The sequence below is a fragment of the Trichoderma evansii genome (genome assembly GCF_050947405.1).
Source record: "Trichoderma evansii strain SZMC 28006 chromosome Unknown GGI43scaffold_1, whole genome shotgun sequence".
Classification (NCBI taxonomy): domain Eukaryota; kingdom Fungi; phylum Ascomycota; class Sordariomycetes; order Hypocreales; family Hypocreaceae; genus Trichoderma; species Trichoderma evansii.
This window is the reverse complement of record NW_028145205.1, coordinates 124791-141878: the sequence shown is the minus strand read 5'-3', so window position 1 is coordinate 141878 and position 17088 is coordinate 124791. Positions and strand designations below refer to the sequence as shown.

Sequence of the window (17088 nt, the reverse complement as noted above, 5' to 3'; positions counted from 1 at the left end):
AATCAGTAATACGACCGTGGAAAAATCAGTGCCATATTTCGGGTATCCGGCAAGCTATTGTCGTGAGAATTCTTGCTAATGCTAGGGCTAGTTAGTATGTATCGGGCAAGCAGGAGACGCTCCGCAGGTAACTATCATGATTTTAGCGGAACAGAGCGGGTGGTTGGAGAACATAATACTAGGAAGTAATAAGAGTACGGTAGCAACAGCCGTAGTAGTATTGCATATTAGTCCTAATAGCATTAGGGGAAAAAATAGGTGTGGTGGCCAAGGTGAAAAATAGAGCTTTAGCCGTACCATCAATGCTACTCAAAATATAGGATGCTGTTTCCTGTCCTTGAGAACCTAACAAAATACGACAAGGCGAAAAAGGAGCACAAACAGCGGGAGAATAATACAAAGGGGTTAGAGCAGTGGGGGTTCTCCTGCACCCCTCGCTCTAGCTTCCGGAGCTAAAAACAGTCATGACAGCGCTGTAGTACCTCGGCCTGGAAATGGGCGGAAGGCGATGCCAAAAGTTTGCAATCTATGAATCGTGTTGGCCAACAGCCAAGAGGAAAATTTTTAGAATAAGGCAATTGTTCTACGGTTTGGGGGAGTAATTGTGTCGTTACGAGCTGCTGGAACTATGAATGCTCTCTAATTTTCCGGCACTAGGAATCTTCGTATCCATATATAGTATTCCCTGTCTGCTAGTGTTTATGCTAACTAGCAAATGAAACGCTGGAGAGTTAGATTCAAGATCTCGCTGCTCCGTAATATACTTTATTCTATTCTCGGATACCTCACGTTCTACTCTGTCTTTTGCCTGCATGAATCCTTCGTCAACTACCTAATAGTAGTAATAATAATCTCTTCTGAGGATAAGCTCAAGGTAGCTTCTATTTTTTTTTCCTCGGCTGTATCATGGGATTTTAATAGTTCAATTTCATTTCTTGGGTACGTATTTCGAATTACTCGGGTAGCAACCGTTATTAAGCATATCAACTACTAAATAACTTTTCATCCAAAACACGATAACACTTATGCGCATGTTCGCAGTATAAAGCTGCGCTGAATTTCTTTTCGGAATACATAAGAATAAAGAGTATGGTAATTAATGTATTTCGGTGTGAGGTTAGAAACAGTTTCTATATTGAGAATAAGTCTCTGTTCACTGTCCAGTTCTACTACTAATAGTCTGCTATGTCTACTGTGAGCATGTTATATCTCTAAGTAAACACCAGATGAAATAAAGCCTGGCTAAATACCGTCGGCATTTCTCGATTACTTATGTAGCGACTAGCCTTTTTAGGTTAAATGATCGGTAAGCACTATGTCAATTTATTATTTCACTAAATTGCAATTCTAAAGTCTATTCGGGGACTCGGGACTTAGTATATTGATTGTTGTTCGAATTTCCTATTTTTCCTCCCAAGTATCGACATGGTCAGTTGAGGAAGGTCGAAAATCTTAGTCAAAGCGCTAAAAAAAAAAATACTATCTAATGAATGTTATCAAGGCACATAGTGTAAGTCCGAAAATATGCATCCTTACTTATTAATTAGCTCTTTCAGGAATGCACGTGGTGGCTAGAGATGAAGTTATGATACCCGCATTCTCCGATTTACAGAGTGCAACACCAAATAGGAGAAGAGTAATTATAAAAATACAACAACGGGTATCCCGCTTTCCTTTGTCGTAACGTTGTAATACTGCTCCCTCGTTTTGATTCTTTTCTTTTTTGGTCGTAGTGCTCTCGTATAGCCCTGCACAATGGGTCATTATCGCATAAATTCAAGTGACTAGGATAGGACATGGAATATTCAAAGAAGCCTGAGATATCGTTTATGCTTAATGCATAGGATTTAGCCTATGTGACATGGACGTAAAATCACAAAAGTATGTAGGCTATGTAGCATTATCAGTGTTTTGTGGCATTGACTTTTTATGGCTATAACTTTAAAAAGCCTTTTGCTCTCTCTGAAGGCACTCAAACCATGGAAGATTCACGGAAATAGCCTCGTATGTGCAGGATTTGCAAGGTGTGAACGAGGGAAATGAAAGAGAATTGTTCTACTACGGCTAGAAAAATAAGGACAAGGAACTGTCTTCACAAGGGGTTACAAAGGGAGAGCTGAGACCAATATAGAAGCTGATTTATACTGTCTAGCGCTATGCATATTACTATTCTATCACATCATGGCACTATCCTTCTCTTTGCTTTACCGCCAATAAATGTGTGTATCTACCTATCTGCTTTGTCTTAGCGCGAGTAGCAATTAAGATGGCGAAATAGACGAATCCCATAAGAGAAGCGCTTCATTCCGAATCCATGTTACGAATGATACGAGTACAGGGTATTCCATGCTAAGATAATACAATCGCACCAATGCGATAATATATAGATCCCTTGGATGAGTTGCTGATGAGACGGCTTACAAGCTAGAGTACCTAGGTATTAGTGGCCAGCTATCTCAGCGACAGACCCGGTTCCTCTTCCCGCGTTATCATCAGTCAATGACATGGCATCATCTTTGCACGCTCACCTGCCAAATACAGAGGAGGTAATATTCATGCGTAACTTCCCTTTTCAGACTTAAAGAGTGGACCGCCTTTCCGAGCATTTGTGGATTATATCTACTGCACTCCATACTCCCTATACAGAAATTCGGACTTTGCTTATTGCAAGCGCTTGGACTCGAAGATACACCAGATCGCTCAAGTGTGAATCCTTGTAAGGATCGTCACTCGGATTACTGCTACTAGCACGTCGGCATATTCGAGGAAACGGGTGCCGCTGTTCCGGCAGCAACGTCTTGGCGACAATCCAGGTACAGCCTGCATGAACAAGACCCTGCAATGTCCAACTGCAGCCAGTAGAATAAATCTAGAATTCAACCACGCTTAAGTCTACACCGTATGCTCTTTGCGCTTCCTGATAGTGCTGTTTATCGAGCCTAGAGTCAGTCAACAGAGGTGGGGCTAGCGGTGTTCTGCCACTGATTTTTAGGGGAGTATCGGGCAGCAATTGTAAATCCCGGCGGCTCTGATCTCTTGGCAGGTATGCTTCATTTAATTCTCCAAGTCTGCATTACCACCTCTTAATTTGAACAGAAACTAATGCAGCTCCTATGAAAACAAGTACGGCCTCCTTCTTTAAAGAAGCGATGCGTAGGATACCGAGTACCGTATGAGAACAAGTGAATTCAGCTACTGCCTGCTGGAGGCTTCTTAGGGAAATGTACATGTAAGCACCAGACATACGCTGGTTGCAACGCATGCAGCTTACTAATACGTAAAACGGAGTTTTCCGTGATACGAGCATTGTGCACGGAAAAAGCGATTACCCGTTAGAGGTTTTGTGTAATGTATTATTATTATCACGTGTCAATTGACAAAGGAGTTCATGTTTCTACATGCAATTTCTATCATTATGATTACATCTTCACATTCGGCTTACCAACTGGCTGGTGTTGAGGGCACTATGAGTAAAGTAAAGCTATATGCGATCTAGCCGTAGCTTGACTACAACACGACGGGAGATGCGAGTACGATAATATCGAAGAACGACGTCTCAAACCCGATTGCTCGAGACGACCTATCTCAGATAACGCTGTGTCTAGGCTATCATGGCTTGATATAGGCGTCAATATCGATTGTCTTTGCTGATACCCTTTGTATTATTCGCTCATTCGTATTGCAACCGCCGTCGTAAGAATCCTGTCCACTCTCAGAGCGTTATTCGACATCATCTCTGATGCCGATTTTTAGTTACGATGCATAGTTGAGTAATAACGCGGTGGCCTTGAGCCGAGCAAAAGCCCACCCACCATGCTTTACATTGTGACGAATTATGCGCTTTCTTCGCTAATTTCTACAACTCTATTGCAAATTTGGGCAGTTAACCGTCTTGAATAGCTGAATGACCCATGGACTCAGGTGTTGATTTAAATCAAGTCTATATGGCTGAAAAATGCCCCAAAGGCGCACAGCGACGTGGAGAAAAATTAAAGGATATACATAAGAAATAATAAAAAAAATAAAACTAAAAAATTAACCCCCCACTCCCTTTTTTTTTTCTCTCTTCTTAAATCCGCCCAATTTTCCGTTCGCAACGAGCTTGGTGAAGGAAGCCCGAGAACAACTTACATTGCCATTGCGGGCATTACTTTCATAAATCTTTCCATAATCCACACAAATATACTCTTTTATTTGTCCAGTAAAAGGCCGTGATGCTGCAAGTTGAGATTGAACCTCTATTAATTGCACCCGTAGTAAATCAGTAAATAATACGTGACTGTCTCTAGTATCGCGGCGCTGCTTGAAGCTGAGTCACGATACAGAGACCACCCTATACTACCCTGTGGCTTTTTCGCTAATAGATACGCTATGGCTACATTTTCCAAGAAACTGATCTGATGAGACCTACAACGCAGCCGAAATCTACCTCTTGCGCGATCTTTTACACACTTTAGACTGTAGCTAATTGTTATTTCGTATGAATGCAATTTTTGTGTGCTGGATACTCAATCTGCGCTTTACCTTCTACACATTGCTACAAAGCGAGGCTCTGGCTACGTCATCGCCAAGGTACCAGCGCAAGCAGGGCAGTCCGTTTTTTTTTGACACAGTAGGTTAAAAAGAGGGGACAGAGAACAGGCCATGGGATGATTAGGATTAGTACCACAGAGTACTGTACCGGAGTACTCCGTAACGTGCTATAAGACAGGGCGCTGATCAGTGATTACAGAGCCGTTGTCTAAGCAGCTGTAAATTTGTTGCGTAGTTTCGACCGAGGCGCAGACCCCTACAATTCTCGAAGTGTCTAAGCATGCCTTGCTTTGGGTGTCGACCGACTGATCCGTATTGATCCGTCGAATGCGTCACCCGCCAGCAGCAGCCGTGGCGGCAATCGGGAAGAGCGGAAGTCAGTCGGTAGGTAGTGCGAGCTATTAGATGATATAAAGTGCGGGACACATCGCCTGCGCCACTGCGCAATAGCTTTGGTTGTAACATGAGCATGAGGTTGCCTACTCCGTAAACTCTCGCCAGCTGGTCTTTCAGCTCAGGATCAACATCTATCCTGACCTTACTTTGTTTCTCCAATTCCCAATCTCTAAGCGATAAAGATGCAGAAAGTGACGTCAAAACTGCCATCTTGGGATACGACCAAGACCACAAGCAAAAAGGGCTTTGACAAGGTCTGGGGCTGGGCGGATAAGCTCGGAGCACCCGTAAACCGGCTCTCTAATCGCATTGGCAGCGAAGCGTTTTGGCCAACGACATTAGACAAGGAAAGCGACAAGGCCGCGAGAATCTTGAGATCATTCTGCAGTGCGTATGACCTTTCTTTTTGACGATTTTGATTTTACATCATCTTTTCTTTCGTTGGTATTTTAAACAGACACAAATCACACACGAGAGAGGGCTATGTGAACGCCGCTTCGTTCTTTCCCTCAGTATTTTCCTTTTTTTTCGTCTTTTCTTTTTCTTAAATCTAGTCGTTTTATAGTTGCATACTATTGTCATATACCTCGTTCAATCATTTCAGATAAAGCTAACATGACACAATACAGAGGATGGCTTCTACGCAGAAGAGGAACGCCAAGCCGATGACGCCGGTCCGAAGAGAAAGCAGCGAGTTATTAAGAAAATTCCTCAAAAAGTGATTGAGAATTGTGTCGGTCTTGCGATATTCACTGTTATGCGCACCGGATTGTGGGTGTCCGGAGCCGGCGGTTCCGGCGTGGTGGTCGCCAAACAAGAAGACGGATCGTGGTCCCCTCCATCTGGCATTCTGCTCCACACGGCCGGTTTGGGCTTTCTTGTTGGAGTGGACATTTACGATTGCGTCTTGGTAATTAACAATCGCAAGGCCCTGGATGCATTTACCAAAGTTCGAGCCACGGTGGGCGGAGAGATTACCGCAGTCGCCGGGCCTGTAGGCATGGGCGGAGTTCTCGAGAACGATGGTAAATGGAAAGAGGCCAACAGACCAAACTTTACATATCTCAAGTCGCGTGGTTTTTATGCTGGTGTCCAAGTCGATGGATCGATTATAATTGAGCGCACTGATGAAAATGCGCGCTTTTATGGAGAGACGATAGGTGTTACTGACATATTAGCTGGGAAGGTCCGGCATCCACCACCAGAGCTTAAAATGTTAATGGAGACATTAAAGGCCGCCGAAGGCCGATCAGACGTTGATGAAGAGCTTATGGAGGAGCTTGAGGGGCAGCCAGCACCGGGTGATGTGAACGTCGAGGCCCCCAGTGACAAATTGTTCGGCATCCCAGAGCCTGATGATCCGGATCCATATGGCTTTTTGGCTCTGCAAAAGGAGGGACTGGATATTGTGGAGGCTGGAACTCGTTCAAGGCCGTCTAGCCGCCAGTTTGAATACCACCCAAGCCCGTCAAGCCCGGTTTTCGGCAAGTTTCACAATAGACACAGCATGGAGACTGCAGACACAAGAAGCAACCGCGATAGCTACGCATCAACTCCAAACCCAAGGCTCCGATGGGGTAACGACCCGCATTACGAGTCATCAGACGCCGGCACACAGACGGATGAAATTATAACTCCAATCATGAGTCCTGTTTTCAACACCTTTCAAAATCGAAGTCTTTACGAAGAGCCCAACGAGTTCTATAACGCTGTAAATGATAGCCCTTGGAGTTCCAAAGGCCGCAAGAACAGCATCCACCGTGACTGGGGCAGGGATGATAGCCTTACATTTTTCAGCGAAGATGATGAAAAGTCAGAGGCTGCGATAATTTCTCCTTCAGATTTACGATCACAATCAATCAGCGCTCCCCCGGTTGATGCTATAGTCCCAATTAAGCGCGTACCACCTCCGCTACCACCGAGGAATCTTCCTCGGCCTATCCAACCTGAGTTTGAAGAGGTCGATCTCAAAGCAACAGAAGCGGCGGATCATGAAGAAATAACCTCTTCAGGTCCTCACTCAGAATTCACAACCAGGGAGACAGAAGGAAGCACGGATTATACCAGCGATGCGGCATCCGTCTCACCAAGGAAGACGTCGGTTAGCAAAGACGGTGATCACTTATCAAACACACTATTCGACTCTGACTCCCATTCACTGGAAATCAACAATCGAGATGACGGCAACGGATTCCACCACGCCCTCAGCCCATATAAATCGGATTAAACAAAAATCAAAGTGCTATTGACATATATTTTGTTACGGGGGGATGCTGTGGAAGGTAAAAATTGTTGTAAATGACTTTTGAGAATATGAAGCCATTTTATATCAATTCACAATCAGTACTATATTTAGAAGGATTATAAGCATTATTGGTGCACTCATGTTTGGCGGATTCATTCCGCCTTTGTCTTATATACAGGCGTTGTACTTCGAGAGGGATATTTTTGATAGTCAATGATAAAAAATGGATCATTTGTGCTAGCAGTCGCACCATATGAGCGTTCACGAGCTCGTTTGGAAAATATCGATGTTATAAAATGTGAGCACATGCTTAGAAGCTTCGTAGAATTAATAAGTGAGCGAGAATCATTATTTACTTTCCAAATAGCAATAAGCAGCTAATATACAGTTGTTATTAGAAAATCGCTGCAGCTCGCGATAATAGTAGGGCGCCAGGTTAGTAAGACAGACAGCTATAGCAAAAACTTATGATGATGATACAACAGCACAAACCGACTCCCCTTGCCCAGATATGATATTTTATGTTCTAATGACCCCAATACGTTTAAGCTCATCTTTCCACTCTGTTGCATAAAGAAGTTTATAATTGATCTCAAAATTGGGCTCCCAGTCCATCATTTCGCGTTTTGTATGGCCTTCAACACCGCAGCCGCTCAACATTAAAGGGCACTGTGCGTCTTCACGACAGTCTTCGAACAAATACTCTGTGTATTCCCACCAGGATGCTGAAATTGCTTCTGCTGCATTGTTCTGCCTGAATTCATGCCACAGCAAGGATAGGATAAATGTTTTATAACGAAACAGTGGGCGTATACTGGGAGATAATGCTATTGCATGCCGTAGTCTTGAGCCATTGAGAAATGGACTCTTATGGACCAGATCTAAAGGAAGTTCATATATATCAGAGCTACCTCGTTGTATATCAACTGCTAGCATCTCGAGTATTGGTAGACTGTCCTCAGTGTCACTTTGGGAGGCGAGAGACGCAGGACGATAGGTCGAGTTGGGTCCCAGAGCCAGGATTGTTAGGCTTTGCAAGTTCGGCAATCGACGGATGGCAACGGAGCCAGTGAAAGATGTTATATCTCCTGGGATTTCACAAAGTGCAACGTTTTTTATTCGCCTTCGGTCGAGGGCTATAAAGCCATCCATTGGCTCATCCTCGTTGCCAAGTATCATGGGGTAGCGATTGGCATCCGCAGGGATGCCTCTCGACGGCCACCCATCAAAGACAGTAAAAATATCGGTGTCGTAGCTGATGAAAGGTGTGTCAAATCGAATGTCGAGATCCGATACGCGAGAATGGCGAGAAGGCTGAAAAAAATGTGGCAGCCAAACATCTCGAGCTTCGCGGTTCACATGAAGCAGAGGAAATATCGCATGTTTTTTGGGCTGAACGATGTATCGGTAATGGTAACGCTGCCAAGATCCTGTCTCTTGATGTTCCCCGCCTGAACTTGCTCTTGAGCCAATTGCGCGATAGTAGTGACGATACCAGTTAGAGGCTGGAGGTAAAACGCCAACCACACGGCTAGGTCTTGGTACCAACTCCCATATTTTGATCCTTAGCTCGGCTGGTAATCGAGGGAATAGCGTGAACTCGGTTAGAGCCGCCTCCATAATAGCTGGTGCTGTCCGAAAAAGAGCGGGCGTAAAAGTGCAGTACACGAGCCGACGTGAAGAAAGAGTAGCGTTGGCTTCTATAACTGGCTTGCGCGGCTACTCAAATATTTAGAAAAAAACAATTAACTAGCAGGCTGGATTATGATGCAGAATCCTTCATACTCGTACTGTCACCCCTCCTCCTTAGATCCCGCGCCCCGCGATTATGACAACTCTTTCATTGGCTGCTCCTATTTCCAGCATTACGGCGCTGGCCTAGATGGCGACGCCTTGTCGAAATGTACTTTTCTTAGCTTATCTGCTTATTGGCATATGCAGCCCTCGTTGGCGGTCGTTACGTGGCTTGTTTTAATACGCTGTTAGTCCCGTTATTGGCTAATGCACGGACAACTCGGTGGCAGACCTTAAAGTAGCAATAGTAGACATGGAAAAGATTCCTTACGTGAATGTAATACCACCACTACTAGTACAAAGTATAAGAAAGGCGAATGACGTAGGATATGCGTCGCTGCATGCTGTCGATGCAGGGGGGCGGAGCGCGCTTCAACCCTTTAAGAAAAACGGCGAAAGTAGCTGATACTACACAGTATTAATAACTTGACGAAGAGGATACTTTTGGTAGGAGCGAAATTGCACATATCTTTGGAAGGTAAAGCACTCCAGTATAGAAGGGAAGAAGAAGAAAGAAGAAGAAAAGAGTTAACAGAGCAGTGCATCTGAAAGTGCATGTTTTCCTGAGACTTCAAAATTCACAAGCGTAACACATGGCGATACTTTCACTAAGTTTTTTCCTAATGGTTGGTCGCAAAAGAGTTGTTAGGTAGAAGTGCATTTTAATTTATAACTCCCAATACTCATTCATTCTTATTAGTTTACTGCTGGGCTAATAATTGTTTAATAATTAAACAAATAAACTCAAAGAGAATAGCACTTTAGCAAGAAACCATCGCAAATACTGTTTTCCCATATTAATAATTCCACTGGTCACACCAGTTTCTCATCAAAGCCTCATCAACTGGCCCAAGATTTCTCATAGTCGGACTGTGTGCTATGGTTCTCTCCATATCCCACTTTGAGTAGCCACTACCTGACGCTAGGCCCTTATATGCATCAATGAGTTTGATGGCAGGATTTTTCTTCACATCTTCCGCTGTTGCATTGGCAGCACTGGCTTCTAGAATTTGGATCCACTCATTCATAGGCACGATATCTTTTATTCTTCCACAATAGTGGCTCTTGAGAACTGTCGCGATTTCGGCCCAGTTAGTTGCCGAAGGGTTTACTCCGTGGAAGTATCCTGAAATTGTTGATGGATCAATCTTTTTGGTGATTCCGGCGACATCTAAAACCAGGCCAGCAATGTCTTCGACTGGCGTCCAGTCCACAACATCCGTGCTACTTAGCCGGGATGGAAGCACTCCGAGGTGCACTGAGCTAGCAATTAAGCTCGGGATAAACTCTTGAGGATTCCACACGCCTTTTTTGGCTCGCGCACCAGCAATTTGGCCTACGCGAATGACAGCAGCTAGGATGCCCGATTGCTCAACAGCTGCATCTAAAATAGAGCTTGCGGCGAACTTTGACCGGCCGTAGCCCATGGCGGGCAGACTCAAATCCTCGAGGCGGCGCTCAGGAATTGGTTCTGGACGTGTCCAGCCACCGACAGTACCAATACTGGATATGTATATAATTGGGACTCTTTTAGCTGCTTTGTTGGAGAACTCCACAAGCTGGCGCACACCAAAAATGTAGGGTTCAAACGAACTGACGCTAATATTAAAGTTGACGGGCCAGGCGTTGTGAATAATACGGTCTGCTGTGGCTAAAACATCGTTGTATTTCTCCAGATGGAGGCCGAAATATGGCTTGGAGAGATCGACACCGAGGAATTCAACTTTCGAAAAGTCCGTGCTTAACCCACGATATGCGTTGTACGCTGGCTGACGGGAGCTACCTCCATCTTGGCCACGGTTGAAAGCAAGAATTTTTGCCACTCGAGGATTTTTGATTAAAATGTCGAGCATGTATGCACCAAGAGACCCTGTAGTTCCCGTTATGATAACCGTCTGATCTTCGTCCGAAGGGTTATGCTGATTTGTATTCGGAGACGGGAGATTCGTGGTGTATTTTGATATGAGTTTGACTAGAGCACTGATTTCCTTTGCATCCGCATCTTCTTCGGTACTCCCGGTGATCACTGAAGAGTATAAATGCTCTGCCAGTCCTTTGATTGTCGTATTTGCATAGATAACTCGAGGTGCAACGGTGTCTTTATCAGCTCTTACACCAGCAGACTCTAGGGTAGATCGAAGAATCTTTGAAAGAGTAATAACTTCCATTGAATCCATCCCAGTGCTAAAAAGATCCGCCTCAGTGTTGACAATTGGCTTGTGGATATGGGATCTGACAATATCCAAGATAGACTGTGCCATGGCTTTTGGACTGGTAGTATCCAAAGAAATCTCACCGCCCATATCAATACCTTCGTCTTGTTGTGCATAGAGTCCATCAATAAAATCATGGTATGTTTTGACAGTTGCCATCCGTTGTATCGAGCCTTTACCTGAGATTGAAAATGGCATACTAGGATCTGCAAGAACAACCATATCACGGACAATTCTCCCGTGACCCACAGTGACTTTATTTACGTCTTCGACGATAGGCCATACGCTGTCAATAAGAGCCTTTACCGCTTTCTCGTCTTTTGGAAATTCATGAGGCTCCAATATTAGGGCAGGTTGCAACTTTTGCTGTCCCACCACAAGGGCGCCCTTGATCGCGGGATGGCCTACTACGGCAGCCTCAATTGTCACGGGATTTAGCTTCTCGCCTGTTGAGAAGACTATAACGTTGTCAGTACGACCATGGTATTGCCAGTGGTTTGGCTTGGTTGGGTGTTTTTTATACATATCACCTGTTGACCACTCGGTCCTATCAGGGAAAGTATAAAAGAGTGGCTGTCGCATAGCTTCTTTTGGATCCTTTCGAACAATGAACATTTCGTAAATGTCATCGTCCTCTATCAGTCGGAAGTCAGCACCCATTTCCTCAGCGTTGATGATAAACCACTGCCATGACTCGGGGTCTCGTTGATGATGGATGACATATGGTGCAACCCTGAAAAATATCAGCTGTGAGCAAAACTATTGGTCCAATTCTTTAGCTTACTCGGTAGAAGCTATGGCATTTCCGAGTTTGACACCTTTTCTTATAAGTTCATCTCCTACTGAAGGAGATAGATTTCCTGTAGCATATAGTCAGTTTTAGATCATGAAAAGAGGGGGGGTTGGAGAGGAGATATTTCTAACCTCCACCAAAGCCAGTTATCTGAAGATTGGCCAAAATTCTGACGTGTTCTTCGCTGATACTCATATCTTCAATAATTGATGGAGGGAGAACAGCTGAATCGCAATGAGAGACCTTCAGGCATTCGGCGACAATGTCTGCGCTCAGAGGGCGATTTGGTAACCCCAGAACCAATTTAGTTCCAAAATAAATTCCGAAAAATGACACAGCAGCAACCCCTGCCATATGGAATGCGGGCATTGGCACGAATATTTTCGAGCAAATGGTGGGAAAGTAAGACCACAACACAGGAGAACCGTCCATATATACTTCTCGTAGGTCGTCGACGATGGCGGCGCTTCCTTGGCGAACAGTGACAGGCTTTGGAATACCTGTGGAACCGCTTGTATGAAGGACAACCAAGGGATGGAATCTGGCTTCTTCAAATGATACGTTGTATGGCACATGAGAAGCCGTCGATTGGAGCCAAACTTCAAGAGGAGGAACTGCTTTCGCTGGCATAGGATAGAACTGAAGCAAGGGCTCTACAGTGGATTGCATCGAGGACTCATACAAAATTTGAGTGCATTGCGTTTTTTTGAAAAGTGAAAGCTGTGCTTCAAGGCTGTTGCGCGGAGAGATGAATAAAGCTTGGCGATGAGCCTTTATACAGGCAAGCATGACTATGACATATCGTATATCGTTTGGCCCAATGTAAGCCAAAGTAGGAAAGCTGTCCTTCTCATAGGTGGCATCTTGTGTCTCTTGGAGTAACTCGCGAGCAAGGTGGTTCACAGCTTTGGAAGTTTCTCTAAACGTGATGGGGCGATAGCCATCTTCGAGGTTGCTAGAAAAAGGCTGGTATAGAAAAATACGCTCTGGTTCATGGGTTGCATACTCGTCCACTATATTAGCCAGTAGTCGCTTTCCGTACTGAGGTTTTGGATTGGCGTAGCCGTTCATATCTAATGAAAGGATGTCGGGATGTGATGACTCTTTGATAGGATTGACGTTGAAGAGCGCTTAGACTGTATTGTAGATGTGAGGAAGAAGTTGAGAAGATTCTGCTAGAATAGTATGAGACTGCAGCTATATCTTTTATATTAAGACTTATGGCACTAGCAATCTTATATATCACGTCACAAACTCAGAATACATAGGGTCTGTCATCACCACTCCGCCACCCCCTCCAGTTAGCCACGTCTTACAGTTTCTTACATATCTTACAGTTTCTTACAATAAACTTTATTACTATATTAACCAATTACACTTGCACTTATATTAACCTATTAGTTATAATTCTCTTCTTATTTTATATGTTATTTAAATACAATGTTATATAAGATATAAAATAGTTGCTAAACATTTTCCTATTTGTTTTTAAATTATAGTATTATATTTAAAATCGTCCGCTACTATACCTTACTCTTATATATTTTTTTATATTTAAAAAATCTTTTACTTATATAAGCTAAATATATTTTATGTTTTAAGTTCTTAGATTTTTAAAATATAAGATTTTTTTAATATTTAATTTATAATATACTATTCTATAATTATTTTAAAATAATACTATAGGATAAGTTAAGCATTATATTATTAATAATATAATATAATATAATCTATTTTATAGAATATTTAAAAAAAAATATTAATCTTTTTTATTTATTAACTTAAACATATATATTTTTAGCAGTGCTACAGCCGAGCTAAAGTCATGTCTTCTAAGGCTAAAAGCTCAAAGAGTTCTTATTCCCCTTTATCGGGATAATCATTTTTGTGGTCCGATCCCGAGGATCTGAAAGTTTTTAAGCTAAATTCACGCGTGTATATGATCGAAAATACTAATACATTGCAATTTCCTAGAGACCGTACCACCGAACTTTGTGTGACCTCGGCAGTTCATTAATTCAGATTGGTTCGTGTTATCCGAGGAAGGGGAATACTACCTTCCCGGGATTGAAAGTGCTTCTTTGCTTTGCTATCACTATCGGACGACTCTCTTGAGTCACCCTGTCACGTAATCGAAGTCTGCTGCTGCCTCCTCGGAATGCAACAAAGCCGATCCTAGTTTATATCGAACCAGTATTATGGCAATCCTGGTGAAGTATTTTCTGTTTCATCGCCCCAAATTTTTTTTTCCAGCTCTTTGGTACCCTGATTCTTCATGTATGGGTATCTCCTGCGAACATAACAGCGGGACACCCACACATTAGGGAATGAAAGCATAGTTGAGCCAACCCATTGTAGAAATCTGAGCGTGCACTGCTGTCTATAGCGCAGCTTACAACGTGCAAGTGACACGATTCTAGCGGATGCTCTTCTGTGATTTAATGGCCAGCCGTCACACAACGAGCTCTTCTCCGCGCCTTCTTCTACGGTGTTCAGTAGCTTGTATGTAATAGGTGAGGCCGTCATCAGTATCAAGATGGCTAGCTATTATTGGTTCAGCATTTGCTCAGGCTAAAACCAAAACTGCTGCTCATATTCCACTTTTGGAGATGTGGCTGGCGGCCCGCAGAGGACTAGTAGCACGCAATCCACAAAAAGCACGGTGGTCGGCGTAAACTTCCCGGATTGCGGAGTAATACAAAATGTTCCGTACGCGTTTGGCAGCTGGATCGCGGCATTCCACGGAGTGATGAGTGGGATAATCGCATTGAGGCGGCTATGGTATACGATTGTGCATTGATATTAATATTTTAATCCCCACATGTCTCGGAGCGGCGTGAGTTTTACACATTCGCCGCACATGGTGATCGAGTGATGCCTTTACCAAGACGAGCTCAGTGACCTTGGGTATGTATGTGATAAATGCCGCATGGTTCATCATGCGAACGGAATCGGCATCTGTATCATAGATAGCTAGGTAGTTATTTTTTCCATCCAATGAATCTTCACGTGCAGGTACCTTTACAGTATAAGCTACGGTGAATACATATGTTTACGTTCTCGTGTTTACAGCCAATGATCCACGACAAATATTAATTTTGAGTGCGTCTTGCGCTATACTACAGCATAAACTTCTGTATAGCTCCCGCAGCTCTTCACCCCTATTGTATAATTATAGACTCCGGTACGTTTTATACAGTCATAAAACGGCTCTAATAGAGGCGTCCTCCCTAGGAAGAAAGATACTACCTCTTTTAACATATTCCCCTTCAATAGATTCTAAGAGAGGAGTCAAACAATCGAAGTAGACTCACCAATTGACTTTTCTAAACTCAATTTGGCTCTTTTTTATTATTGCTAAGTGTTAAGAATATCAAGATTGTGGCTTATGAAGGCTGGCAAGGTTGGTTTAGGCCATGGTGCGCATAGCCTTCTCTTCTCGGGGATAACAAGGGATTTAAGACTGGGCCGGGAAAGACCCAGATTTCAATTATGCTGTTGATCCGAGGTAAAATTCCCATATCAGGGAAAGCAGCCAACCAAAAGCCTCTAATTTGATTGACTAGTCGCTTAAACAAGCTGTACAGATACATACAAGATACGTTGGGAAGCAGTAATGATCTGCGAGGTGCGATACAGTAGGATAGAAAAAGTACAAAATGCTCATCGCCATGTTTCTGCTTCAAAATATAAAAAATGCGGTTCCTCTGGGAGTTTACTCACGCCAATATTCCATTCTTCTTTTTATTTTGCTTTCTTTGTCTCTTCTTCATTTCATACTCTCTCTTTTCCTCCTCGCCCCACGAGCTGCAACGCAGCCTTGTGTATTGCTTTACCGATGTTTTAACATTCTGCATTGGAGGCGACGAGAGAGAGCTAACAAGAAGAAGCCGAGAGACAAAGGATTCACCCAGTCCAAATTTGGCGACGAGTATTGGCGGCTTCAATACACTTTTATAATATTGCATCATAAGCACAGCTACATATCTGCTGAAACAAGCTTCAAGAATTTGAAATCGGCTGTAATTTAACAACCTGGGAACATTACCAGAACTGAAAATGCGGGGCTTGTCGCTTACCATAGCGTTATAACGCTATATTGTGGAACATAAACCCGCTACACCACAGCAGCGTTTAAGCAAAATAGCCTGTAGACAGGAGGGCGGCTTAAAAGTACTGCTGTCAGTTGCTACAACAATGAAAAGTCAATTTGAAATAGTCATACATATTATTATAGATGGCACGATGTTTGAGAAGAATTTTTCTATATTCATTTCATTCTATAGATACTTGTATAAGATGGTTCTCGTATTACGTATGGCATGATCCCCTTTGTCTTTATTTTCAGACATTCACAGACTGAAATAATGGTTAATAAATAGCTGTTGATATAACTCTCCACTTGATTGTGATAGTTATTAGCTGGTATTACTGGAAAGGAATTGTAATGGAATATTGCTTTCATAACTCAAGACTAATTGAACTTATCTGTGCTTATACTTAATGCCACAATAGAATGAACGTAAAAGACAGCTTAACTCTCTTGTAAGATCCAAGCGAGTTTACCGACTAGCTACAATTGTAAGCAGTAAGGTATACCAGCTACCAAGATCTAGAAAGTTTATTCCAACAAGTGACCCCGCATACGAAGCCGGCCGTATTGGAACTCCTCTTAGACGTATAATCTGACATCACAGTCAGCGCCAATACTGCTGTAGACTCATTAGTTCTGATAGTGTCCCAATGGTTAGCATTAAAACAATTTTTGGCCACAAGTTGAAACTTAGTATAGTGGATATTTTATTCACAAAGGTTTCAGTTTGATGCTAGTATGAGATGCGAATAGTTTAGGTAAGGGCTATTAAAAACTTGCTTGAAAGTTAATTGCGGTTGCACGCTTCTGTCTCTTTTATTTTCAACTGACCTATTTGTCTTTTTCAACATGACGATATAATAAATAAATGTTGCAGTTCCTATTATATATTAAATACTAGTGTATAGTCTTTCTCTTTGCACATCTTCTTATAGGACAATTTGCAGCAAACATTACAATTAGCGCAACTGCTCCAGCGGTGTACATGCTGCTCTAAATATTGATAACTAGCAGGAGTGTT

At 43.0% G+C, this 17088-nt stretch overlaps 5 protein-coding genes across 5 annotated transcripts; 2 read left to right on the top strand and 3 right to left on the bottom strand.

The window, feature by feature from the left end:
* Positions 1-4895: 4895 nt before the first annotated feature.
* On the top strand, positions 4896-7205 carry GGI43DRAFT_540 (lipid-binding SYLF domain-containing protein). The gene is made up of 3 exons (XM_083209980.1): positions 4896-4917; positions 5008-5316; positions 5559-7205. Exons 2-3 carry the CDS (start codon positions 5112-5114, stop codon positions 7154-7156), a joined length of 1803 nt encoding a protein of 600 aa, XP_083065656.1. The 5' UTR covers positions 4896-4917; positions 5008-5111; the 3' UTR covers positions 7157-7205.
* Positions 7206-7472: 267 nt separating this feature from the next.
* GGI43DRAFT_389256 (2EXR domain-containing protein) lies at positions 7473-9302 on the bottom strand. The gene is made up of 2 exons (XM_083204169.1): positions 9201-9302; positions 7473-9139 (listed from the first exon to the last, which is right to left on the bottom strand). Exon 2 carries the CDS (start codon positions 8792-8794, stop codon positions 7694-7696), a length of 1101 nt encoding a protein of 366 aa, XP_083065655.1. The 5' UTR covers positions 8795-9139; positions 9201-9302; the 3' UTR covers positions 7473-7693.
* Positions 9291-9679, bottom strand: GGI43DRAFT_389255 (uncharacterized protein). The gene has a single exon (XM_083204168.1). The coding sequence runs from the start codon at positions 9523-9525 to the stop codon at positions 9349-9351; it is 177 nt and encodes a 58-aa protein (XP_083065654.1). The 5' UTR covers positions 9526-9679; the 3' UTR covers positions 9291-9348.
* An 86-nt stretch (positions 9680-9765) lies between these two features.
* Positions 9766-13111, bottom strand: GGI43DRAFT_426893 (uncharacterized protein; the record flags this gene model as incomplete). Its single annotated transcript, XM_083208738.1, has 4 exons — positions 12106-13111; positions 11966-12041; positions 11712-11914; positions 9766-11639 (listed from the first exon to the last, which is right to left on the bottom strand). Exons 1-4 carry the CDS (start codon positions 13043-13045, stop codon positions 9766-9768), a joined length of 3093 nt encoding a protein of 1030 aa, XP_083065653.1. The 5' UTR covers positions 13046-13111.
* A 2478-nt stretch (positions 13112-15589) lies between these two features.
* On the top strand, positions 15590-16216 carry GGI43DRAFT_510 (uncharacterized protein). The gene has a single exon (XM_083209931.1). It carries the CDS (start codon positions 15634-15636, stop codon positions 16003-16005), a length of 372 nt encoding a protein of 123 aa, XP_083065652.1. The 5' UTR covers positions 15590-15633; the 3' UTR covers positions 16006-16216.
* Positions 16217-17088: the final 872 nt, after the last annotated feature.

Excerpts from the sequence above, each read along its gene's own strand:
- GGI43DRAFT_389256 (XM_083204169.1), bottom strand. The coding sequence starts at position 8,794 with ATGGAGGCGGCTCTAACCGAGTTCACGCTATTCCCTCGATTACCAGCC.
- GGI43DRAFT_510 (XM_083209931.1), top strand. The coding sequence starts at position 15,634 with ATGCTCATCGCCATGTTTCTGCTTCAAAATATAAAAAATGCGGTTCCT.
- GGI43DRAFT_389255 (XM_083204168.1), bottom strand. The coding sequence starts at position 9,525 with ATGCACTTTCAGATGCACTGCTCTGTTAACTCTTTTCTTCTTCTTTCT.
- GGI43DRAFT_540 (XM_083209980.1), top strand. The coding sequence starts at position 5,112 with ATGCAGAAAGTGACGTCAAAACTGCCATCTTGGGATACGACCAAGACC. Across the intron at positions 5,317-5,558 it reads AATCTTGAGATCATTCTGCA|AGGATGGCTTCTACGCAGAA; the intron begins GTGCGTATGACC and ends GACACAATACAG.